Source organism: Nyctereutes procyonoides, unplaced genomic scaffold, assembly GCF_905146905.1.
Source record: "Nyctereutes procyonoides isolate TBG_1078 unplaced genomic scaffold, NYPRO_anot_genome, whole genome shotgun sequence".
Classification (NCBI taxonomy): domain Eukaryota; kingdom Metazoa; phylum Chordata; class Mammalia; order Carnivora; family Canidae; genus Nyctereutes; species Nyctereutes procyonoides.
In genome coordinates, this window is record NW_026575036.1 from 15,129,047 (window position 1) to 15,149,679 (window position 20,633).

Consider the following 20,633-nt stretch of genomic DNA (forward strand, 5'->3'; position numbering starts at 1 on the left):
TCCCTGCCCAAAAGATTTAGTCTTTTTTATTATTATTATTATTTTTTATTTAGTCTAAATTATAGATGTCACTGATACCAAATACAACTTGTGGTAGGCTTGTTTACATTGACAGTCCAAACATAAGAAAGAACAGAGGTTTAAAAAAAAAAAAAGAACAGAGGTTAAAAGGACTTCTAGGATCATAACTCAACCTGGAGAGTAACTGTTTAGACTGTAATTAGAGAAAGAAGCTGGAAGAACTGGGCATCAGTGCTGACTCACAAGTGAGGTACAGGGCAGCCCCAGTGGCGCAGTGGTTTGGCACCGCCTGCAGCCTGGGGTGTGATCCTGGGGACCTGGGATCGAGTCCCATGTTGGGCTCCCTGCATGGAGCCTGCTTCTCCCTCTGCCTCTGTCTCTGCCTCTCAGTCTCTCTCTCTCTCTGAATAAAATAAATAAATCTTAAAAAAAAAAACAAAAAACCACAAGTGAGGTACAGGTTATATACTGTGGTACGCGGCTCACTGCAGGTATAATGCAAAAGGGCTGACGTGGTGTAGTTTCAGGACATGGTCATATATAGTATCGTGGCTCTTTTTTTCACCATAATATTATTGTAGTTTATTAATTATTTTATGTAAATTATGACACCAAAATGATATTTTTGCAATTTTAAAATTTATGTTCTTATATATCACTATTAGCTCAACTAGATTTTATAAATAATGAAATCTATTATTACTTATAGATTACTTAAAATCTATTATTACTTATAGATTACTTATAGATATAATAGATTGACTCAGGGCAGAATCTTAAAGGTAGAATCTTTATATTTTACTATCTTTAGTAGTCCTTTCTTTTTCTTTTTTTAAGTAAGCTCTACACCCAGCGTGGGGGCCCAACATAGGGCTTAAACTCAATACCCTGAGATCAAGAGTCAGACACTTAACCAACCAAAGAGGGCCAACCAAAGAGGTACCCCTCTTTTCTTTTTTTTTTTAATTTTTATTTATTTATGATAGTCACAGAGAGAGAGAGAGAGAGGCAGAGACATAGGCAGAGGGAGAAGCAGGCTCCATGCACCGGGAGCCCGACGTGGGATTCGATCCCGGGTCTCCAGGATTGCGCCCTGGGCCAAAGGCAGGCGCCAAACTGCTGCGCCACTCAGGGATCCCCCTCTTTTCTCTTTTAAAAAAGTTTTTTTTTTTTTTTTAATTTGAGTATAGTTGACACACAATATCATATTAGTTTCAGGTATACAACACAGTGATTCAGCATCTCTATATGTTATGCTATGCTCACCACAAATGTAGCTACCATCTGTCACCATATAAAAATATCACTGGTTATGTTCCCTATGCTGTACCTTTTATTTCCAGTATCATGGCTCTTACACAGACCAAATGGGCTGTGACTAATTTATTCTCCTTCAGTGAAGGATCACATTAGCCTAAGTAAGCATCCAAACTGCTCTGAGTATGTTATGCTATGTTCACCACAAATGTAGCTACCATCTGTTACCATACAACATCATTGGCTATATTCCCTATGCTGTACCTTTTATTTCTGGTATCATGGCTCTTATACAGGCCAAAATGGGCTGTGACTATTTTGTTCTCCTTCAGTAAGTTATCTATCACATTAGTCTAAGAGTCCCAATTGGTTTGAATCGCAATGGCTATAGTTTGATGAGATTTAGAATCAACAGGTCATTTGGCACATTTTATAGATGTAATACAATAAGCTTGATTTTTTTTTGGTCTACATAAAACATCATGTTTAATATCAAGACCACTACCATCATCATCATCATCATCACTAACAGTTATTGAACCCTCACTATGTGCCAGCCACCATATAGAGGATAATGGATAATCATGACTAAGCCTATGAGGTAGGTACAATTATTATATCCATCTTACGGATGAGGAAACCAAATAATGAAATGGGTTGAGTAGTTTACTTAAGGTCATGCAGTTATTAAAAGATGAATCCAGAACTTGAGCCCAACCAGTCTATCATACTAACCTGTTATTAGGGGGCATCCATGGAAGAGTAATATACGTATCTGAGGACAGCAAGTAAGGACAGCTTCTACAGCCTCATCAGTCAGATTCACACAATGTCCCATATGAATCTCCTATTTAAAAATAAAGAAAGGATAGTCAAAAGAAAAAACAGATTTATGAAAACAGCATGAAAAACTTAGGAAATACTCTGATACAAAAAGAACCAGGGGCTCCTGGCTGGCTCAGTTGGAGGAGGATGAGACTCTTGATCTCAGGGTCATGATTAAGCATCATATTGGGTGTAGAGATTACTCAAATAAATAAAACTTAATAAACAACAAACAAGGGTGCCTGGATGGCTCAGTCCATTAAGAGTCTGCCTTTGGCTCAGGTCATGATCTCAGGGTTCTGGGATCAAGCCCCACATTGTCAGGCTCTCTGCTCAGCAGGGAGTTTGCTCCTCCCTCTCCCTCTGTCTGCATGTGCTTTCTCTCTCAAATAAATAATAAATAATCCTTAAAAAATAACAGCAACAAACAAGACAACAAAAAGAACCAAATCTCTACTTGCAAGAAAAATTCTAGAGAAAGGACTAATGTAAGTATGCAGTAATTTGGAAAGTACAGATAATTTAAAAGTTAAGTGTGCAACCATTTTATAAAGCAATATGGCAAAATCTATTAAAGCTGAAGGTGAGTATACCCCAGAACCTAGCAGTTCCAATTGCAAATGTCCACAATACAGAGTAGCTCCTGTATATGTGGACAAGGAAACAATTTATAAATGTGTTCATTTAAAAAAATGTTTAAAGATTTTATTTATTCATGGGAGACACAGAGAGTGAGAGGCAGAGACATAGGTAGAGCGAGAAGCAGGCTCCATGCAGGGATCGTGATGTGGGACTCGATCCTGGTACTCTGGGATCACACCCTGAGCCGAAGGCAAACACTCAACCACTGAGCCATGCAGGCATCCCTAAATGTGTTCATTTTAATATTATTTGTAATAGTAAAGAGGTGGATAATGAGTAAACACATGGTGGTTTGTTAATGGAACAGATGAAACAGTTAAAATGAAAAATTTCTACTTGTATTCATAGCCATAAATCTCAAACATAATGTTAGTTGAGACACTTTGGAAAATAGTATGGTCGTATCTTTTATTTTTTTAATTTTTATTTTTATTTTTTATTTTTATTTTTTTTTAAAAAGGGGGTGGTGAATTTATTTATTTATTTATTTTTTTAATTTTTATTTATTTATGATAGTCACACAGAGAGAGAGAGAGAGAGGCAGAGACACAGGCAGAGGGAGAAGCAGGCTCCATGCACCGGGAGCCCGACGTGGGACTCGATCCCGGGTCTCCAGGATCGCGCCCTGGGCCAAAGGCAGGCGCCAAACCGCTGCGCCACCCAGGGATCCCTTTTTTTAATTTTTAAAAAGATTTTATTTATTTATGAGAGAGAGAGAGAGAGAGAGGCAGAGACACAGGCAGAGGGAGAAGCAGGCTCCATGCAGGGAGCCCAATGTGCGACTCGATTCTGGGACCCCAGGATCACACCCTGGGCCAAAGGCAGGTGCTAAACTGCAGGATTCCCCCCTGGTCGTATCTTTTAAAGCCAAATGTGTACTTATTATATGGCCTAGTAATTCCATTCCTAGGTGTTTACACAACAAAAATGAACATGTATGTCTATTATAAAGACTTATGTGCAAATTTCCATAGTAGTATTCATAATACTCCAAAATTTGAACAACCCAAATGTCCATCAAATGGTGAATGTCTAAACAACTGTGTCATATCCCCACTATGGAATATTACTCAGCAAAATAAATAAATAAGTAAAAGGAATGAAATATTAGCAATGCAACAACATAGATGAATCTCAAAAACATTATGCTAGGTTAAAGAGGTAAAAGAAAAAAGTGAAAAAACAAACTGTGTATTACATGATTCCATTTATATAAAATTCTAGAAATTTTAAAAGCATAATTACAAAGTAAATCACTGGTTGCCTAGGGATGGAGGCATGGGAGAGAACTGATTGGAAAGGGATGGAAAAAATGTTTTAGGGTGGTGGAAATGTTTTATACCTAATTGGGTGGTCAAAGGCTGTACAATAATTACCAAAATTCATCAAATTGTACACTTAAAATCGGTAACTTTTTTAATGCAAATTATACCTTAATAAAGCATGAAAAATTAAACACAGTTTTGAATGAAAAGCAAACTGTAATAGAACACATACATTATAAAACTATCATGTGAAAGTTTAAAACATAAGTCAATACTATATCTTGTTTATCGATCTATATCTATATTTGTCTATCCATATATATGGAAGTATACAAACACGCAAGGTAACATACACAGGTATCTTTAGAATAGTGGTTATTTTGAAGGAAGAAAGGGAGAATCAACGTGGGGGGAGCTTTATACGTGATATATTATTTTTAACAAGGAACTGAAATAAATACAGAAAATGTTGAAATTTAAGTGGTTGGTCCACAGGTTTGTGTTATATTACTTTCTGTCCTTTTCATATCATATACCCCTTGTTTGATGTTCTAATTTGGAATCCTTCTGCACTGCTGGTGGGGATGTAAAATGGTACAGCCACTGTGATAACAGTATGACAGTGCCTTAAAAAATTAAACATGGCATTACCATATAATCCAACTATTTCATTTCTAGGTATAAATCCAAAGGATTGAAAGCCAGGAACTAGAACAGGGATTTGAAAGCCAGGGATTTGTACACCTATGCTCATAGCAGTAGTAGTCACAATGGTGAAAAGGTGGAAACAAATATTCTGGAAATAAGATTTATCTAATAGTTGACACATATATTTATGATATTAATATTTTTTCTTTCTGAAAAGTTATTAAGTTGGTTATATATTATAATCAGTCATATCTTATAAATAAAGGAAATGTGAGTATATTGAAAACTCATAAAAATTGAGGAAAAAAGGGGTGCCTAGATGGCTCAGTTGGTTAAGCATCTGTCTTCCTCTTAGGTCAGGATCCCAGGGTCCTGGATCAAGCCTCACATGGGGCTCTCTACTCAGTGGAAAGTCTGCTTTTCTCTCTCCCTCTGCTAATCTCTCCTTCTCCCCACCCTGTTTGTGATCTTTCTCTGTCTCTCTCAAATAAATAAACAAAATCTTTAAAAACATTTGAGGAAAAAAGCATCTTGCTATAACTTGGCAAAGTCTACAAAGAAATACAATTTGAGAACAGATGGAAGGAATAGTGTTCAACATTTAAAATATATCAAGGCACAAAAAAAAATGCTGCAAACTGGAGTCTTGGCAAAATTGTGAATTCACAATGTAACCTTCACAGGAACCAATTTTACAGTATGAATTAGGACCATAAAGTATCCATATCTACTGATCCACTTTTTCTGGATTTTGGAGTTCATTACAGAAATGGAAGAAAAAAAGTATAAACCCCAACATATAATTATCTCTAATAGCTAAAAAGTAGAAATAACCTGAATTGCCAACAACAACAAAAGGAAAGAATGATACATCCTATGAATAGATTTTGTTCTCTGATATATCAATGCCTAGAACATAGCAGGTACTTAATAAATACTTGTTGAATAAGTGCCTGGAATTGCAGTAAAACATGAGGATAAAGAGGATAAAATGATGAACAAAATGGTCTCTGCTCACTGGAGCTCAAATCAACAGAAATTTCAGAAATAATCATGACACTCAATATATGTTGTAACATGTTTGTGTGTTTGTCAATCTTTAGAAGAGGTCCTTAGGTTTTTTTTTTTTTTAATTATTACTAAGTAAACTCTACCCCCAACGTGGGGCTTGAACTCATAACCCTGAGATCAAGAGTCACATGCTCTGCTGACTGAGCCAGCTGGGGTGCCCTGAGGTCCTTAGACTTTAAATCAAATTGATTTTCAAGTTATAAGCAATTAAGCAAGATTGATAATATAATTTCCAGGAATAGAATATGTGAAAAGTGAGAGATTAAAACAGAGCATGTGATAAAAAGCAGGAATCCATATTATATTGTCCACTAGAGAAAAGTCAGTAAAAAAGATGAAAAAATTTGTATTTCAATTTGAATCAGAAATTGTGGTCACAAAAATACTGGATGCTATGAAACAAAGATTAAAGTATATTCACCTTGTTTAAGGAAGGAATTAAGTTCTAATAAAGTTTAGAAAGATTTCCACTGAAATGTCTTGGCACTTACAGAAATAAGATTTGGAAAATTGAAAAAAAAAAACCTTAATGATATGGCAGTATAACTGCCAACACTTATTGGTAACTGAATCTTTTTTTAAGTCTGCTTAGGTTGGTGCTCCTAATTTTATTTTACTTTTTTTTTTTAAGATTTTATTTATTTATTCATGAGAGACAGAGAGAGAGGCAGAGACATAGGCAGAGGGAGAAGCAGACTCCCCACAGGAGACTTGATCCCAGGACCCTGGGGATCATGCCTTGAGCTGAAGGCAGACACTCAATCACTAAGCCACCCAGGTATCCTGGTGCTCCTAATTTTATAATGCTGAAGTAAATATGTAGGTGTGTTTTCTATCACTGCATGACCACTAATCTGGTGGTTTTATTAGGGAATGATAAACTAGGTTAACTGTTTGGGAATTTTATTAAAAATGATTATAAGATAATGTTATTGTAAGAATTAAAAACCTAATGAATATAAGGCAACAGCATGGAGGCTGGAATATAGTTAGTATTCAATAAATGTTAGTATTTTATTTATTTATTTATTTATTTATTTATTTATTTTTTTAGATTTTTATTTATTTATTTATTCATGATAGACAGAGAGAAAAAGGCAGAGACACAGGCAGAGGGAGAAGCAGGCCCCATGCCGGAAGCCCGATGCGGGACTCAATCCCGGGACTCCAGGATCGCGCCCTAGGCCAAAGGCAGGTGCTAAACTGCTGAGCCACCCAGGGATCCCCCCAAATGTTAGTATTTTAAACAGTAAACATTATGGCAGAGTTTATTGCTCCTACAGTTAGGATCAATTTGGAATCTGGAACTTGGTATAAGAAAATATGGTAATTTCTTAATCAAATGATTTGTAAAAATATATGTGCTATAAATATATGCTGTATATATGCTCTATATACATACTCATGCACACACATACATAAAAGCAGTATGTAGATATAAAAACAAAAAAATTGTCTCTAGGCAATAACTCAAGGAGAAATATTTTGGCAAAAACATGGTATTGCTATTCTTTCATGATAGTTATTGGTAACATTTATAATTCATGTATAGCCTGTTTACTTCCATAAAGAATTTGATGTGGCTTATCATTGAAAAGCATATCTATATTAAATAAGACTAAAAACCTCACTATAAATCGGGAAACAGGTTGTAGGTGCCACATGAGTCACTGAATAGAAGGGCTGAACACTAATTTAGGATCTTTTTTTTTTTCTTTTTAGTTTATTTATTCATGACAGACACACAGAGAGAGAGGCAGAGACATAGGCAGAGGGAGTAGCAAGCTTTCTGCTAGGAGCCCAGTGTGGGACTGGATCAGGCCCTGAGCTTGAAGGCACAAGCTCAACCACTGAGCTACCCAAGCATCCCCTAATTTAGGATCTTTTTAAAAAATTTTTTGAAGGATTTTGTTTATTCATTCATAAGAGACACAGAAAGAGAGGCAGACACACAGGCTGAAGGTGGAGAAGCAGGTTCCATGCAAGGAGCCTGATGCGGGACTCAATCCCCAGAACCTGGGATCATTCCCTGAGCCAAAGGCAAATGCTCAACCGCTGAGCCAACCAGGCATTCCTAATGTAGAATCTTCTTAAAGAGCTGTAAAATATGGCTGTTGGAGAAGAAAACCTTTTTCCTTTTAGGTTCTCTTAGGTTTTATCTTTGGGAGCCTGTGGATTAAAATGACAAAGACTAGCAAGAGAAAAGGCAAATTTGGTCACACACAAGCTCACAAAGAAAGTGGCTCAAAGAAATGGCTAAAATATAGAGTTTATATATCATCTTCATAGGAGAAAGGGAGGGGGAGAAATGACACTTAGAGAAAAACAAATGATTTTTAGGGAAAACAAAGTGCGCCTTTAGAGAGTAGATGGGAGTATGACAGTCTTCTGACAATGTTTATGTAATTTCTTATTTGACTCCTGCAGCGAGACGAGTAATCTTTCTGGTATTGGGTAGTCTTCCTTGAAGGGGGTTTGATGGCAGTTGAAGTCTTTTGACTCTGTTTTTAGGTAGATGGAAGGAAAGTATTTCAGACAAAGCCTCTTTTAAAAGCATCTATTGATTCTGAAACATCTAGCTCAAAATAATTTTTATGTGACAGGTATATTCTGGATCCCTTCATGTGTATTAAGAAAATAGGATGGCAAGACACTAAGTAGTCCTGGTAATGAAAATTCTAAATAATATCTCTTTACATTGATAAACTTTCATAATCTTCACTGTAATAAGATTATCCTTGGATGTGTTAGAAGCTAAAACTTCTGGAAAATGAGAATTTTCATTGGAACTAAAATGGGTTTTTATTTAAAGTGTGACTTACCTCCTAACTTTAACAGTTTTTCCTCACTCTGGAAATAAAGAGATGGAGGCAAAAACCAAACCAAACCAAACCAAACCAAACAGGTGGCATGGGAACCACTAATTGATATTAAGGGGCTGGTTGTTTGCTATATTCAAAAAGCAATTTCTGAGGATAATATAAAAATTTAGTTAGCATCAACTTTATAGATATTTTTAAATTACCTCTAATTTCTTGGCACAAGGTCCATTAACAAGAGCAACCACACCGTCATCAGATACCTAAGCAAAGAGAACATGCAACATGGCACATAAATGGGAAAGCTGAAAGTAAAATTTTCTAAATATTATTAATCATTTATATATGGTTTTATTGCCTCCCCATTCAGCAAACATGTGTTTTAGCCACACTTACCTTTTTTGCCTTTACTTAAAGTAATTGAGGGGACTGTGCCAAATTATATTGTAATTGTATAACCACTGAAGCATGAGGTGGTCAACAATTTCAACAAAAACCAAAAAATTAATTATGGTCTTCTGATGAGTCACTGAAATTCACTGGGCAAACACATGCAGTCTTTATATTTCAAGTCTGTATTTCACTTACCTGAGTGGCTGAAAAATCAACACACTGCAAAAATGGGCAGTTTTTTCCCAATGCGTGTAAGGACACATCAGTAATTCCTAAACAGCCACCTAAATCAATGATCTTTAACAGCCGGCAGTTGAGTGCAAGAGCAAGGACTCCTTCGTCAGTAAGATTGCAGCATCTTTTCAAAGAAGCTTCATGGAGGTATGAACAAGAGGAAGCCACAGCTTTTATTCCTGGGGGAAAGCACATACATATGTTTATATAGGAGAAATGCGACTGGTTTTCCTTTTAGCAATCACCTGTATTGACATGCCCAACTATATGTTAGCCTTTTGCTAAGGAGTCCATCTCTGAGGTTATACTTACTTTCTAGTGATGCTGTGATTATTAAAACTTTTTTGGAATATTTCAGGAATTCTCTACATAGTCTGTAATATATCATTCAGAATATCCGCAAAGAATGGCCAGACTTTGTTGTTGACCAGTAAATCTGCCCTTAGGAGATAGCCAAAAGTCATTCAGAATCAAATTAGCTAATTAAATAATTGATGGATCTTCTTTTTGTTAAAACAAAAGTTTTAGGGGCACCTGGATGGCTCAGTCAGTTAAGCATCTGCCTTCAGCTCAGGTCATGATCCCAGGATCCTGGAATCGAGCCCCATGTCAGGCTCCCTGCTCAGCTTGGAGTCTGCTTCTCCTTTTCCTTCTGCCCTCTCTCCTACTTGTGCTCTCTCTGTCTCTCTCTCAAATACATAAAAAAAATTTTTTACACCTTAAAAAAAAGTTTTCAAGTAATAAGGTTAGTGAAAGGGAAAGGAGAGAAAATGAGTGGGAAATATCAGAGAGGGAGACAGAACATAAGAGACTCCTAACTCTGGGAAACGAACAAGAGGTGGTGGAAAGGGAGGTGGGTGGGGGGTGGGGGTGACTGGGTGATGGGCACTGAGGGGGGCACTTGATGGGATGAGCACTGGGTGTTATAGTATATGTTGGCAAATTAAACTCCAATAAAGAAAATAAACTGAAAAAATAAATAAAGTAATAAGGTTAGTTTTCTTGGGAAACTGAAGGGAAATTGCCCAATGTCTTAGGTAACAGTTTTCATGCTTATCCTTAAGAATCATATTTATGTCTCTCCATTCTCTCTTCCCCTTTTGACTTTTAAATCCAATTAAATTGATGTAAATGCACATTGGAGACTGGTACATAATGTATCACAAAAATAAAAGAGTACTTTGGGGATCCTGGGCCCTTCAATCATGCATACACATTAAAACAATGTTAAAAGATGCCTTTATGAGCAAAATACACAAAAAACAAGATGAATTCATGTGTAGGTAATTTTTACTGTTTTCCATATCTTAAGACAGGACTTTTAATTAATCAATTAATTAATTTTTATGCCCCTGAAAGAACTTTTGTTTTATTCATCAATGTCCAGCATGAAAGTTCTTTTTAGTGAGCTATCATTTGTGTAAATACTTAAAAATTTATGTTTCTTTGTAATATTATGAGTAGCCTAACTTGCTAACCAAGATGATTGCAAAATATAGCAAACTACTCACAAAACTTTCTAGAAAGGAAAGAGTTAAAATCCTTTCTTGATCAAAAAAAAGAATAAAAATCCTCTAATTTATGTAATAGTTTTACTAAAAAATGTGGTTTGACTGGTTATAAAAAAACTATGTGTTACAGAGGATAAAAGGTACAGCATAGGGAATTCAGTCAATGGTATCGTAATAGTGTTGTATGGTGACAGATTGTAGTGACACTTGGGGTGAGCACAGTATAATGAAATATAGTTTGTCTAATCATGAAGTTGTACATCTGAAACTAATGTAACATTGTACGTCAACTCTAATAAATTTTATTTTCAATAAAAAATAAACTATTATTGTACAGACTGATAGAAGAGTGCTAGTAAGTTTAATCTGATGATGATTTAACTTTCTCTTGTAATTTTGCATCAAGAAAGCCTTAACAAAGTATGAACTGGTCAATGGCAAATCAATTTCAAAGTATTCTGAGCTCTCCTACACAGATGTCCATCCATGTTTACTTTAAATTTCTCTCTCTCTCTTTTTTTTTTAAAGATTTACTTATTTATTTGAGAGAGAGAGCATGCACGAGAGAGCACAGGGACTGGGGAGGAGGGTCAGAGGGAGATTGGAACTCTAAGCAGATGCCTCACCGAGCATGGAGCTGGATGTGGGGCTCAATCTCATGACCCTGAGATCATGATCCTGAGCCAAAACTAAGAGTTGGATGCTTAACTGACTGCACCACCCAGGTGCCCCTATATCAGATACATTTAAATTATTAGTAGTGACTTATCCAGTGTATTTCTTAACTTTTGGCAATGGTTATAAGCAAGAATTCTAATTTGGAGTCTTTATCTTAGTTTGAATATTTTTATTGATATAGTTTTTATTTAACATCTTCATACTCACTTTTGACATATTTACTACTCCTTCTTTGTTCCAAAATTATACTAGATGGTGAATAGTAATCTATCGATTTATTCAGTGTGAATAAACATACCTTTTGAAGTTATAGAAATTCTGTTTTCTTTTGAGGAACTTATATTTAATTTCTTTAATTTTCTGCAGTTGCACAGGTGTAGGAGAGCAGTATCTGAAATGTCACAGCTTCGTAGATCTAGTGTTTGGACTTCAGGATGTAAAATCTGTAAAAAAAATACGTGATTTTGAAAAATTAATTTTTCTTATAAATATACATGTATATTACATATTCAGTGTTTTGGTGGTCATAACAGATGGTAGATGGAAAATAAAGAATACAAAAACCTATCTGAGTGGAGACACATACATTAAGCAGGAAAAAACAAGCCTACTTTCAACTGGAGGTGCAGTTTCTAGCGCCCCCAAAATCTTTATTGGAATACATGGCATTGTTGAGATGCCTGGTACAGAGTAAGGATCCACTAGACCTGTGAAGCAGAATCAAGGTGGTGGCATGTGCTTATCTTTTTCTAGTAGCTCCTGACTCTTATTAGAGATTTTCCCTCTGTGCCTCTGCTCAGCAGGTATGCGTCTTTAATTGCTACGTATTGATGGTTATAGTATGTCAGTATTGTTTATCTAGAACATCTACCTCCTTCATTCTTATTGTGAGTACAAACAAATTCAGTATTACTGAATGCTTACTTGAGGGCAACAAATAAAATAGCAAATTTATTTAAAAGTGTTCTGAGCTCTTTTCCTTGGCTCGCTCTTTCTCTCCCTCCCTCTCTTCCTCCCTCCCTCCCCTCCCTTCCTTCCTTCCTTCCTTCCTTCCTTCCTTCCTTCCTTCCTCCCTCCCTCCCTCCCTCCCTCCCTCCCTTCCCTCCTTTCTGAGAATGAGGGGATAGGGAGGGGCAGAGGAGGAGGTAAAGAATCTTAATCAGGCTGCACATCCAGCCTGGAGCCAGATGTGGGGCTCCGTCTCACAGTCCTGAGATCATGACTTGAGCTGAAATCAAGAGTTGGATGGTTTACTGGCTGCCACCAAGGTGCCTCTCTTTCTTTTTTCTTTTCTTTTTTTTTTATATTTTATTTATTTATTCATGAGAGAGAGAGAGAGGGAGAGACACAGGCAGAGGGAGAAGCAGGCTCCATGCAGGGAGCCCGATGTGGGACTCGATCCGGGACTTGATCCGGGACTCCAGGATCATGCCCTGGGCCTAAGGCAGGTGCCAAACTCCTCAGCCACCCAGGGATCCCTTTTAATTTTTTTCTAAAGTAGAAATAGCTTTGCTTTTCTGAATAAAAGTAATGTATTATTGGTGTAAAATATTCAGAGAAAAGTTATAAAATGATAATAACTATTTCTATTTATTGAGCACTTACCAAGAAGAGTACTAAGTGAGTTATATATATTATGTCATTTAATATTCTCTCTTTCTCAAACACACACAAATATACCACTGAAAGATTGGTCATTATATAAATGACCCATTTATATATCCCACTTTATAAATCAGGGAACTGAGGCACCTGGAGCTTAAGTAGTACCACAAGGTACACATAGTCAAAAAATAAGCAGAGCTAGGATTGAAAATCAGGTCTTTCTAATTCTAGAGGGCATGATTTTATTCACTATAACTAAAATTACTCATAATATTACCCAGAGAAAAACACAGTATTAGTTGATGTTTTTGGAGTTAAAAAAAAAAAACACTTTGATGAAAAATGGGATCAGATTAAGTATACTTGTAAGATGAGCACATTTTACAAAAACAATTTATTGTGGTTGCATTCTGTTCCATTTCATGCATGCACCATAACATGTTAAATGCATTCTACACTGACAAACACTTCATTTTTATTTTTATTTATTTTTTAAAAATATTTTATTTATTTATTCATGAGATACACTGAAAGAAAGGCAGAGACACAGGCAGAGGGAGAAGCAGGCTCCACACAGGGAGCCTGATGCGGAACTCGATCCTGGGATCATGCGTTGGGCTGAAGGCAGGCGCCAAACTGTTGAGCCACCAAGGGATCCCAATACTTCATTTAAAAGAAATAATTTTTAAAAGTTTATTTAAATCAATTAGCATAATGTATTATTGGTTTCAGAGGTAGAGGTCAGTGATTCATCAGTCTTATATATAACACCCAGTGCTCACTACATTAAGTGCCCTCCTTAAAGCCCATTACCCAGCTACCCCATCTCCCCACCCACCTCCCTTTCAGTGAACCTCAGTTTGCTTCCTATAATTAAGAGTCTCTTATGGTTTGTTTCCCTCTCTGATTTCACCTTATATTTTCCTCTCTTCTTCTATGGTCCTCTGTTTTGACAAACACTTCAATTGAACATGATTTAGAAGCCAATATATTGTAGTGTTAAGAACATGTCTTCTGGAGGCAGACTGCCTGATATTGAACCCTATAAGTATGACCAAGCTCTTTTGTGTGTGTGTGTGTGTGTGTGTGCCTTAATATTCTCATTCTTAAAATGGGCATAATATTTTGTGAGAAATAAAGGTGCCTTGCTTACAATATATGCTATATATAACTTATGATTATAAATGATATTTTGGTAGGCACACTTGTGTGCTTTCCCAATTATTTTCTGGGGATTAATCTCAAAAGTAAATGGTAATTATATAAAGTGATGGAGATGTTAAATAACCCTTTGTAATCATTTTGCAATGTATAAATGCATCAAGGGGTGCCTGGGTGGCTTAGTTAAGCATCTGCCTTCAGTTTAGGTCATGATCTTAAGGTCCTGGGACTGAGGCCCCATCAGGCCCCCTGCTCAGTGAAGATTCTGCTTCTTCTCCCTCTACTCTCCTCCCTGCTTGTGCTTTCTTTCTTTCTCTGTCTCAAATAAAACAACAACAACAACAACAACTTAAAAAAATAAGCATGTCAAATCATCACATTATATTGCATGCTTTAAACTTATACAATGTTACATGTCAATTATATTTCAATAAAACTGGAAAAATACTGGAACTAAAATTGTTGAGTCACAATAGTAAGCACATTTTTAGGACTTCTGTTAATGGCAAGCTGTCCTTTTAGCTAAAAGTTTTTTTTTTTAATTTTTTTCTAAAAGTTTTTTTTAAATCAATTTACACTCTCACCAACAGGAGATAAAAGTGACCATTGCCCACACTATTATCAACACTGGATATTTCTCTCTCTCTCTCTCTCTGTGACTATCATAAATAAATAAAAATTAAAAAAAAAAAAAAGGGATCCCTGGGTGGCGCAGCGGTTTGGCGCCTGCCTTTGGCCCAGGGCGCGATACTGGAGACCCGGGATCGAATCCCACGTCGGGCTCCCGGTGCATGGAGCCTGCTTCTCCCTCTGCCTGTGTCTCTGCCTCTCTCTCTCTCTGTGACTATCATAAATAAATAAAAATTAAAAAAAAACACTGGATATTATGATTTTTTAAGTCTGCCAAACTGAAAGGCAAACTGTGACTGTTATGACTAATAAGGTTTTTTTCCTTTGAGTACTTCCTGATTCTTTTTAGTATTTTTTTTTAAAAGATTTGTTTATTTATTTATGATAGACATTGGGAGAGAGAGAGGGAGGCAGAGACACAGGAGGAGGGAGAAGCAGGCTCCATGCTGGGAGCCCGACGTGGGACTCGATCCCGGGACTCGATCCCGGGACTCCAGGATCGCGCCCTGGGCCAAAGGCAGGCGCTAAACCGGAGCCACCCAGGGATCCCCTAGTATTTTTCCTTTTAGTACTTCCTGATTCTTTTTAGTATTTGTTTTGATTTTTCTTATCAATTTGTAGGGATTCTTTAAATTGTCAAGATAAACTTATGGAGTTGCATGTGTGTGGCAAATATTTTTCCTAGTTTGTTACTTGACTCTGCTTCTTGTTTTTTCTTCTTGCTATAAGAAGTTCATATTGTTATGTAATCAAGTCCATCAACTTTTTTCTTCTTGGTTTCTAACTTTGGTGTCATGTTTAGAAAGGCCTCCTCCATCCAACTATAAAAAGAGTTAGGAAATATTTCAAAGAGAGCCATCCAATGATGCATGCAACTTTGCAACAGATGTTAAATCCGGCTTTTTGAATAATTTCATAAGCAGGACTCATATGGATAGAGATTTGAGGGAGAACACCAAAGAAATCATACTTCTGGGCTTTTAAAAAAATATTTTATTTATTTGAGATAGAGTGTGAAAGAGAGCATAGCTTGCTGGGGGTGGAGCAGAGGAAGGGGGAGAAGCAGACTCCCTGCTGAGCAGATAACCTGACAAGGGGCTTGGTCCCAGGACCCTGGGATCATGACTGAGCTGAAGGCAACAGCCAACTGAGCTACCCAGGCACCCCAAGTTTTTTTTTTTTTTCTATCTCATTCACTCCTTAGCTCCTTTCTATTTAGATTAAAATTAGGTTTAAATGAATATTAAGGATTGCCATAAAACAAAAATTTAAGCCACTGGAATATAGACTAAAGGGTGAGAACAAAATGGAGATGATGGGAAAATGAAGAAAACCACCAGTTTTCGGTAGTGTCATAATATTTCTTCTTTGGGCCACACACAAACTATATACGTCCACAGAACCATCAACAGTAAGAACCTAGGGATATTATTCTATCTTTACAGAGCTAAGCAGACTACAACACTAAAATGTCTATGTTCCAATGCAAGCTGTCATGAAGAAAACAAAGCATTAGAGGTACATCAGGATAATGTTAAAAGAAACAGTAATGGCACGTCTAAGTGCATTTACAATATGAGGTTACAGGGACAGTCATGTACTGGAGTGCTATAATCAGAGTTTGTTCTCTTTTGATCATAGGCTTTGGTCATTAGAACCAGAGTTTCTGTAGTAGACTAGTCTAGTGCAGAGTCTCAGCAGACAGTGATGATGGCTGCAAATGCATTTTACAGTTAAGAGAACTGAGACTCAATGTCAGAAAGTGGCAGAACCAGGATTTTAATTCAGGCTGGAGGGCCTTACTATACTTACTGCCTTATAGAATAGCCAATTTTAGCTATTTTAACTTTAGGGAAGTTTAGAAGAGTGGCTTTTAACTGCTGATTGTTTTTTTTTTTTAAAGAAAAAAATTTTTTAAAGGATTGTATTTATTTATCCATGAGAGACACACAGAGAGAGAGAGAGAGGCAGAGACATAGACAGAGGGAGAAGCAGGCTCCACCAGGGAGCCCAATGTGGGACCTGATCCCTGGACTCCATGATCATGTCCTGGGCCAAAGGCAGATGCTAAACCACTGAGCCACCCAGGTGTCCCTAACTGCTGATTGATAAAATCAATTTAGTAGACTCTGATCAACAGTTCTTCTGTAAATTGAAATAAGATAGGATAAAGTAGAAAATATCCAAGTGTGCTATACATAGTATGGTTACATGTAAATGTGGTTTGTGGACCAGAGACATAATATAGCATGTATTTCTTACTGCAGGTTTTTTTTTCTTTTGCCATTTGTGTATTCATTTTGCATTTTTATTTTTACTTTTCCAGATTTATTGAGGTAAAGTTGATCAAAAAGCTGAAAACTTTTTGAAAATGTAGAGATCCAGGGTGCTGGTAGGATGAAGACAAGGGGAGCCGCTAAAAGAATGGTGAGAGAAGATATTTTTAGTAACTATTACACATGAACATTTTGGTTATCTGGAGAAAAATAGAACCCCAATGTTTTATTATATTTTAAAATTATTACTAATCCCACCATATGTCATTGCTCCAAAAGTCTGAAACCATATCTTTTTTTTTTTTTTCAAGATTTTATTTATTTATTCATGAGAGACACAGAGAGAGAGGCAAACACGGGCAGAGGGAGAAGCAGGCTCCACGCAGGGAGCCTGACCTGGGACTCAATCCCGGGTCTCCAGGATCACACCCTGGGCCAAAGGTGGCACCAAACTGCTGAGCCACCTGGGCTGCCCTGAAACCATATCTAAACAGTAAAATATAATATGCTTGCTTTGCAATTGTACACTCTTACCTCACTTATATTTGAATCTGTTATCTGCCCCTGGGTACTCATTATTTTAATCAGTCTATCTTTTATGTTGGGAGGCAAAGGCTTAATGTCTGTGATATATCTGGAAATATTCTTCATGAAGCACCACAGGCATCTGAAATACAAATACAATATAATAAATTACATGGTACTGGTACCGATTCCTAATAACTTATGCTGTTTGCTTGCACTTAGTCTTTTCATAAACAGGGTGTACATGGTTTATTAATATTTGCAACTAAAGCTTGCTAAGATTCAAAAGCCTTGCACATGCCTGGTTAGGCTCTTGCTAAGATTCAAAAGTCTTGCACATGCCTGGTTAGGCTCTGAGGCTTTTCCCTTTACATTTTTTTCTCAGCAAACCTCATTTACTAAAATGCATTCTAAGTTACAAAAAAAGAAAAACTTTTACTAAGGCAGCCTCTCTAATTCCTAAGATACAGTTACTATCAAGATTTCAGTTACATATTCCTAAATAAATATTGAGCTAGGGCCTACGAACTGACAAGTTTTATCTATTAATGCAGTAAAATTTTCTCTATTTTTCTTAAAAGTTATGTGTATAATGAAATCATGAGAGAACTACAACCACAAAGATTGCATAAATTGTACAAGTCATAGAGATAACAAACTTGGTGCCAGGAATGTATATGCATAAAGCAGAGTTATCACAGGAGGCAATAACCAAGGCCCATATGACCAACATATCTCATATGTAGTCTGAAATTCCAACTCTCTGAGAAACTCCTACTACAAACAAAAAACAAACATGTATCTTGCTTAAACCTCTGATGACAAATACTTCCACATATATATAATTTTACATTCACGAATTTCCCTGTCCTATCCCTTCCCCTTCTGTTAGATAATGTTTACTCAGCATTAGTTCCTCCCACTAATATCTAGTGTATATTCTTTTTTTTTATATGTGTACGTGTGCACACACGTGCATTTTGAGGGTGGATCACTGTTTCCTAAAATAGCTTCACTTGTGGACTCAGTTTTCTGTACCCTTTTTCATTCAATAATATCTTACAAAATTCTTCAAATCATCAAGTATAGTTCTAATGCTTCTTTACTGGCTTTATAATATTTTACAGCATGGAGGATTTATTTAGTCATTCTCCTACTTACGAACATTCCACTGTTTCTAGGACATGTTAATATACATTGTCAGATTGTTCTCTAGAAAGTCTGTAATACTTCATATTTCTATCAGTAGTACTAGAGTACTGTATTCCTCTACATCTCTCAAGCAACAAGTTCATTTTATTTTTCCATTTATTTCAGTCTTCTCTGTTTCCCAATCCCATCTCCCACCACTCGAGGAATCCATTCTAATGTCTAATGTGTATCCTTTCATTGTATGTATCCTTTTAACATGCTTGTTGTATTTCTGATTTACATATCTGGTATTTGTCATTGATTTGTTTAGTTTTTCACTTACCAATGTTTTTAAGATCTACCTATCCTTAAATGTTGGACAGTTTCATGTGTGAAAAGTGGTATCTCATTATTACTTTAATTTTTATTTCTCTCATTACTAGTAAATTTGATATCTTTCCATGAACTTGCTGGCCATCTGGATATGCTTGTCTATTAATTTCCTTTGCCTATTTTGCTATTTTTTTCTTTTTTTTAAAGATTTTTTATTTATTTATTCATGAGAGACCCAGAGAGAGAGAGAGAGAGAGAGAGAGAGAGAGGCAGAGACACAGGCAGAGAGAGCAGCAGGCTCCATGCAGGGAGCCTGATATGGGACTCGATCCTGAGTCTCCAGGATCAGACCCTGGGCTGAAGGCAGCGCTAAACCGCTGAGCCACTCAGCCTGCCCCTATTTTGCTATTTTTTGACTTAAATTCCTAAGAGTTGGGTTTTTTTTTTGCCAAATAAATGACTAAATTTGTATTTGTTTTATGAGTATTCAGAGAATGTATATTCTCGAAGAGATGTAATGTTGTATTATACATGTATGCCTAAATATATCTCTCCATGTATGTATATGTATATGCACACAGATATATTATGTGAATAGGATAGTATTATTTAATTCTTCTGTTATTTTTTCTACAGTATTAATAGAACTCTTTTTTAAAAAAGATCTTATTTATTTATTTTAGGGAGACAGAACTAGTGTGAGTGGAGGGGAAGAGCAGACTGCACTCAATATGGATCTGGACACAGGGCTTGATCTCACAACCCTGAGATCATGACCTGACCTGAAATTAAGAACTGGATGCTTAATCAACTGTGCCACCCAGGCGCCCCTAAATTTGTAGAATTTCTAATTTACAATACTTGTACTTTTAAAAAAGATTTTATTTATTTGAGATAGACCATGCATGGGGGTGGGGAAGGGCATGCAGAGGGAGAAGGGGAAACAGGTTCTCTACTGGGAAGTGAGTCTGATGTGGGTTCAATCCCAGTACCCCAGAATCATGACCTGAGCCAAAGGCAGATGCTTAACTGACTGAGCCACCCAAGTGCCCTGACAATACTTATATTTTGAAATCAAATTTTACTTTCCTTTTTACTGGTTTTTGTTTTTTGTACATTACTGTTTTATAATGAAAAATTTAAAAATACATAAAAATAAACTAGGATGACAAAATCTATGCAGCATAAATCTAGAATTTTTAATAATTCTAAATAATTTTTTTTTTTATAAGTGAAGTTGTATTTTTTTTTTTATTTATTTATAATAGTCATACAGAGAGAGTGAGAGAGAGGCAGAGACATAGGCAGAGGGAGAAGCAGGCTCCATGCACCGGGAGCCCGACGTGGGACTCGATCCCGGGTCTCCAGGATCGCGCCCTGGGCCAAAGGCAGGCGCCAAACCGCTGCGCCACCCAGGGATTCCAATAATTCTAAATAATTTTTAATAAATTCAAATTTTATTCTTTATCATAGTGTGTCAGATATCTTTCTTAAGACATAAAATATTTCAGGTATAAATAAAGCCTCCTGTGTACACCCACATAGGTTTATTCTTAATCTCCCTTTGCAGAGGTAACCACTACCATGAAATTTTTAAAAAGTTTGTAT

The 20,633-nt window shown here is 36.5% G+C and overlaps 1 protein-coding gene across 4 annotated transcripts in view; it reads right to left on the reverse strand.

Annotated features, from left to right (window-relative positions):
- Positions 1 to 20,633, reverse strand: part of AMN1 (antagonist of mitotic exit network 1 homolog) — a 56,401-nt gene that overhangs the window by 13,015 nt on the left and 22,753 nt on the right. For all 4 annotated transcript variants that reach the window (XM_055318708.1, XM_055318705.1, XM_055318704.1 and 1 more), the window contains 5 exons: positions 17,571 to 17,703; positions 11,663 to 11,807; positions 9,137 to 9,354; positions 8,755 to 8,811; positions 2,014 to 2,125 (listed from right to left, as the gene is read on the reverse strand). In XM_055318708.1, the coding sequence (XP_055174683.1) occupies positions 2,014 to 2,125; positions 8,755 to 8,811; positions 9,137 to 9,354; positions 11,663 to 11,807; positions 17,571 to 17,687 (649 nt within the window). In that variant the 5' untranslated portion in view covers positions 17,688 to 17,703. The remainder of the gene's footprint in view (positions 1 to 2,013; positions 2,126 to 8,754; positions 8,812 to 9,136; positions 9,355 to 11,662; positions 11,808 to 17,570; positions 17,704 to 20,633) is intronic.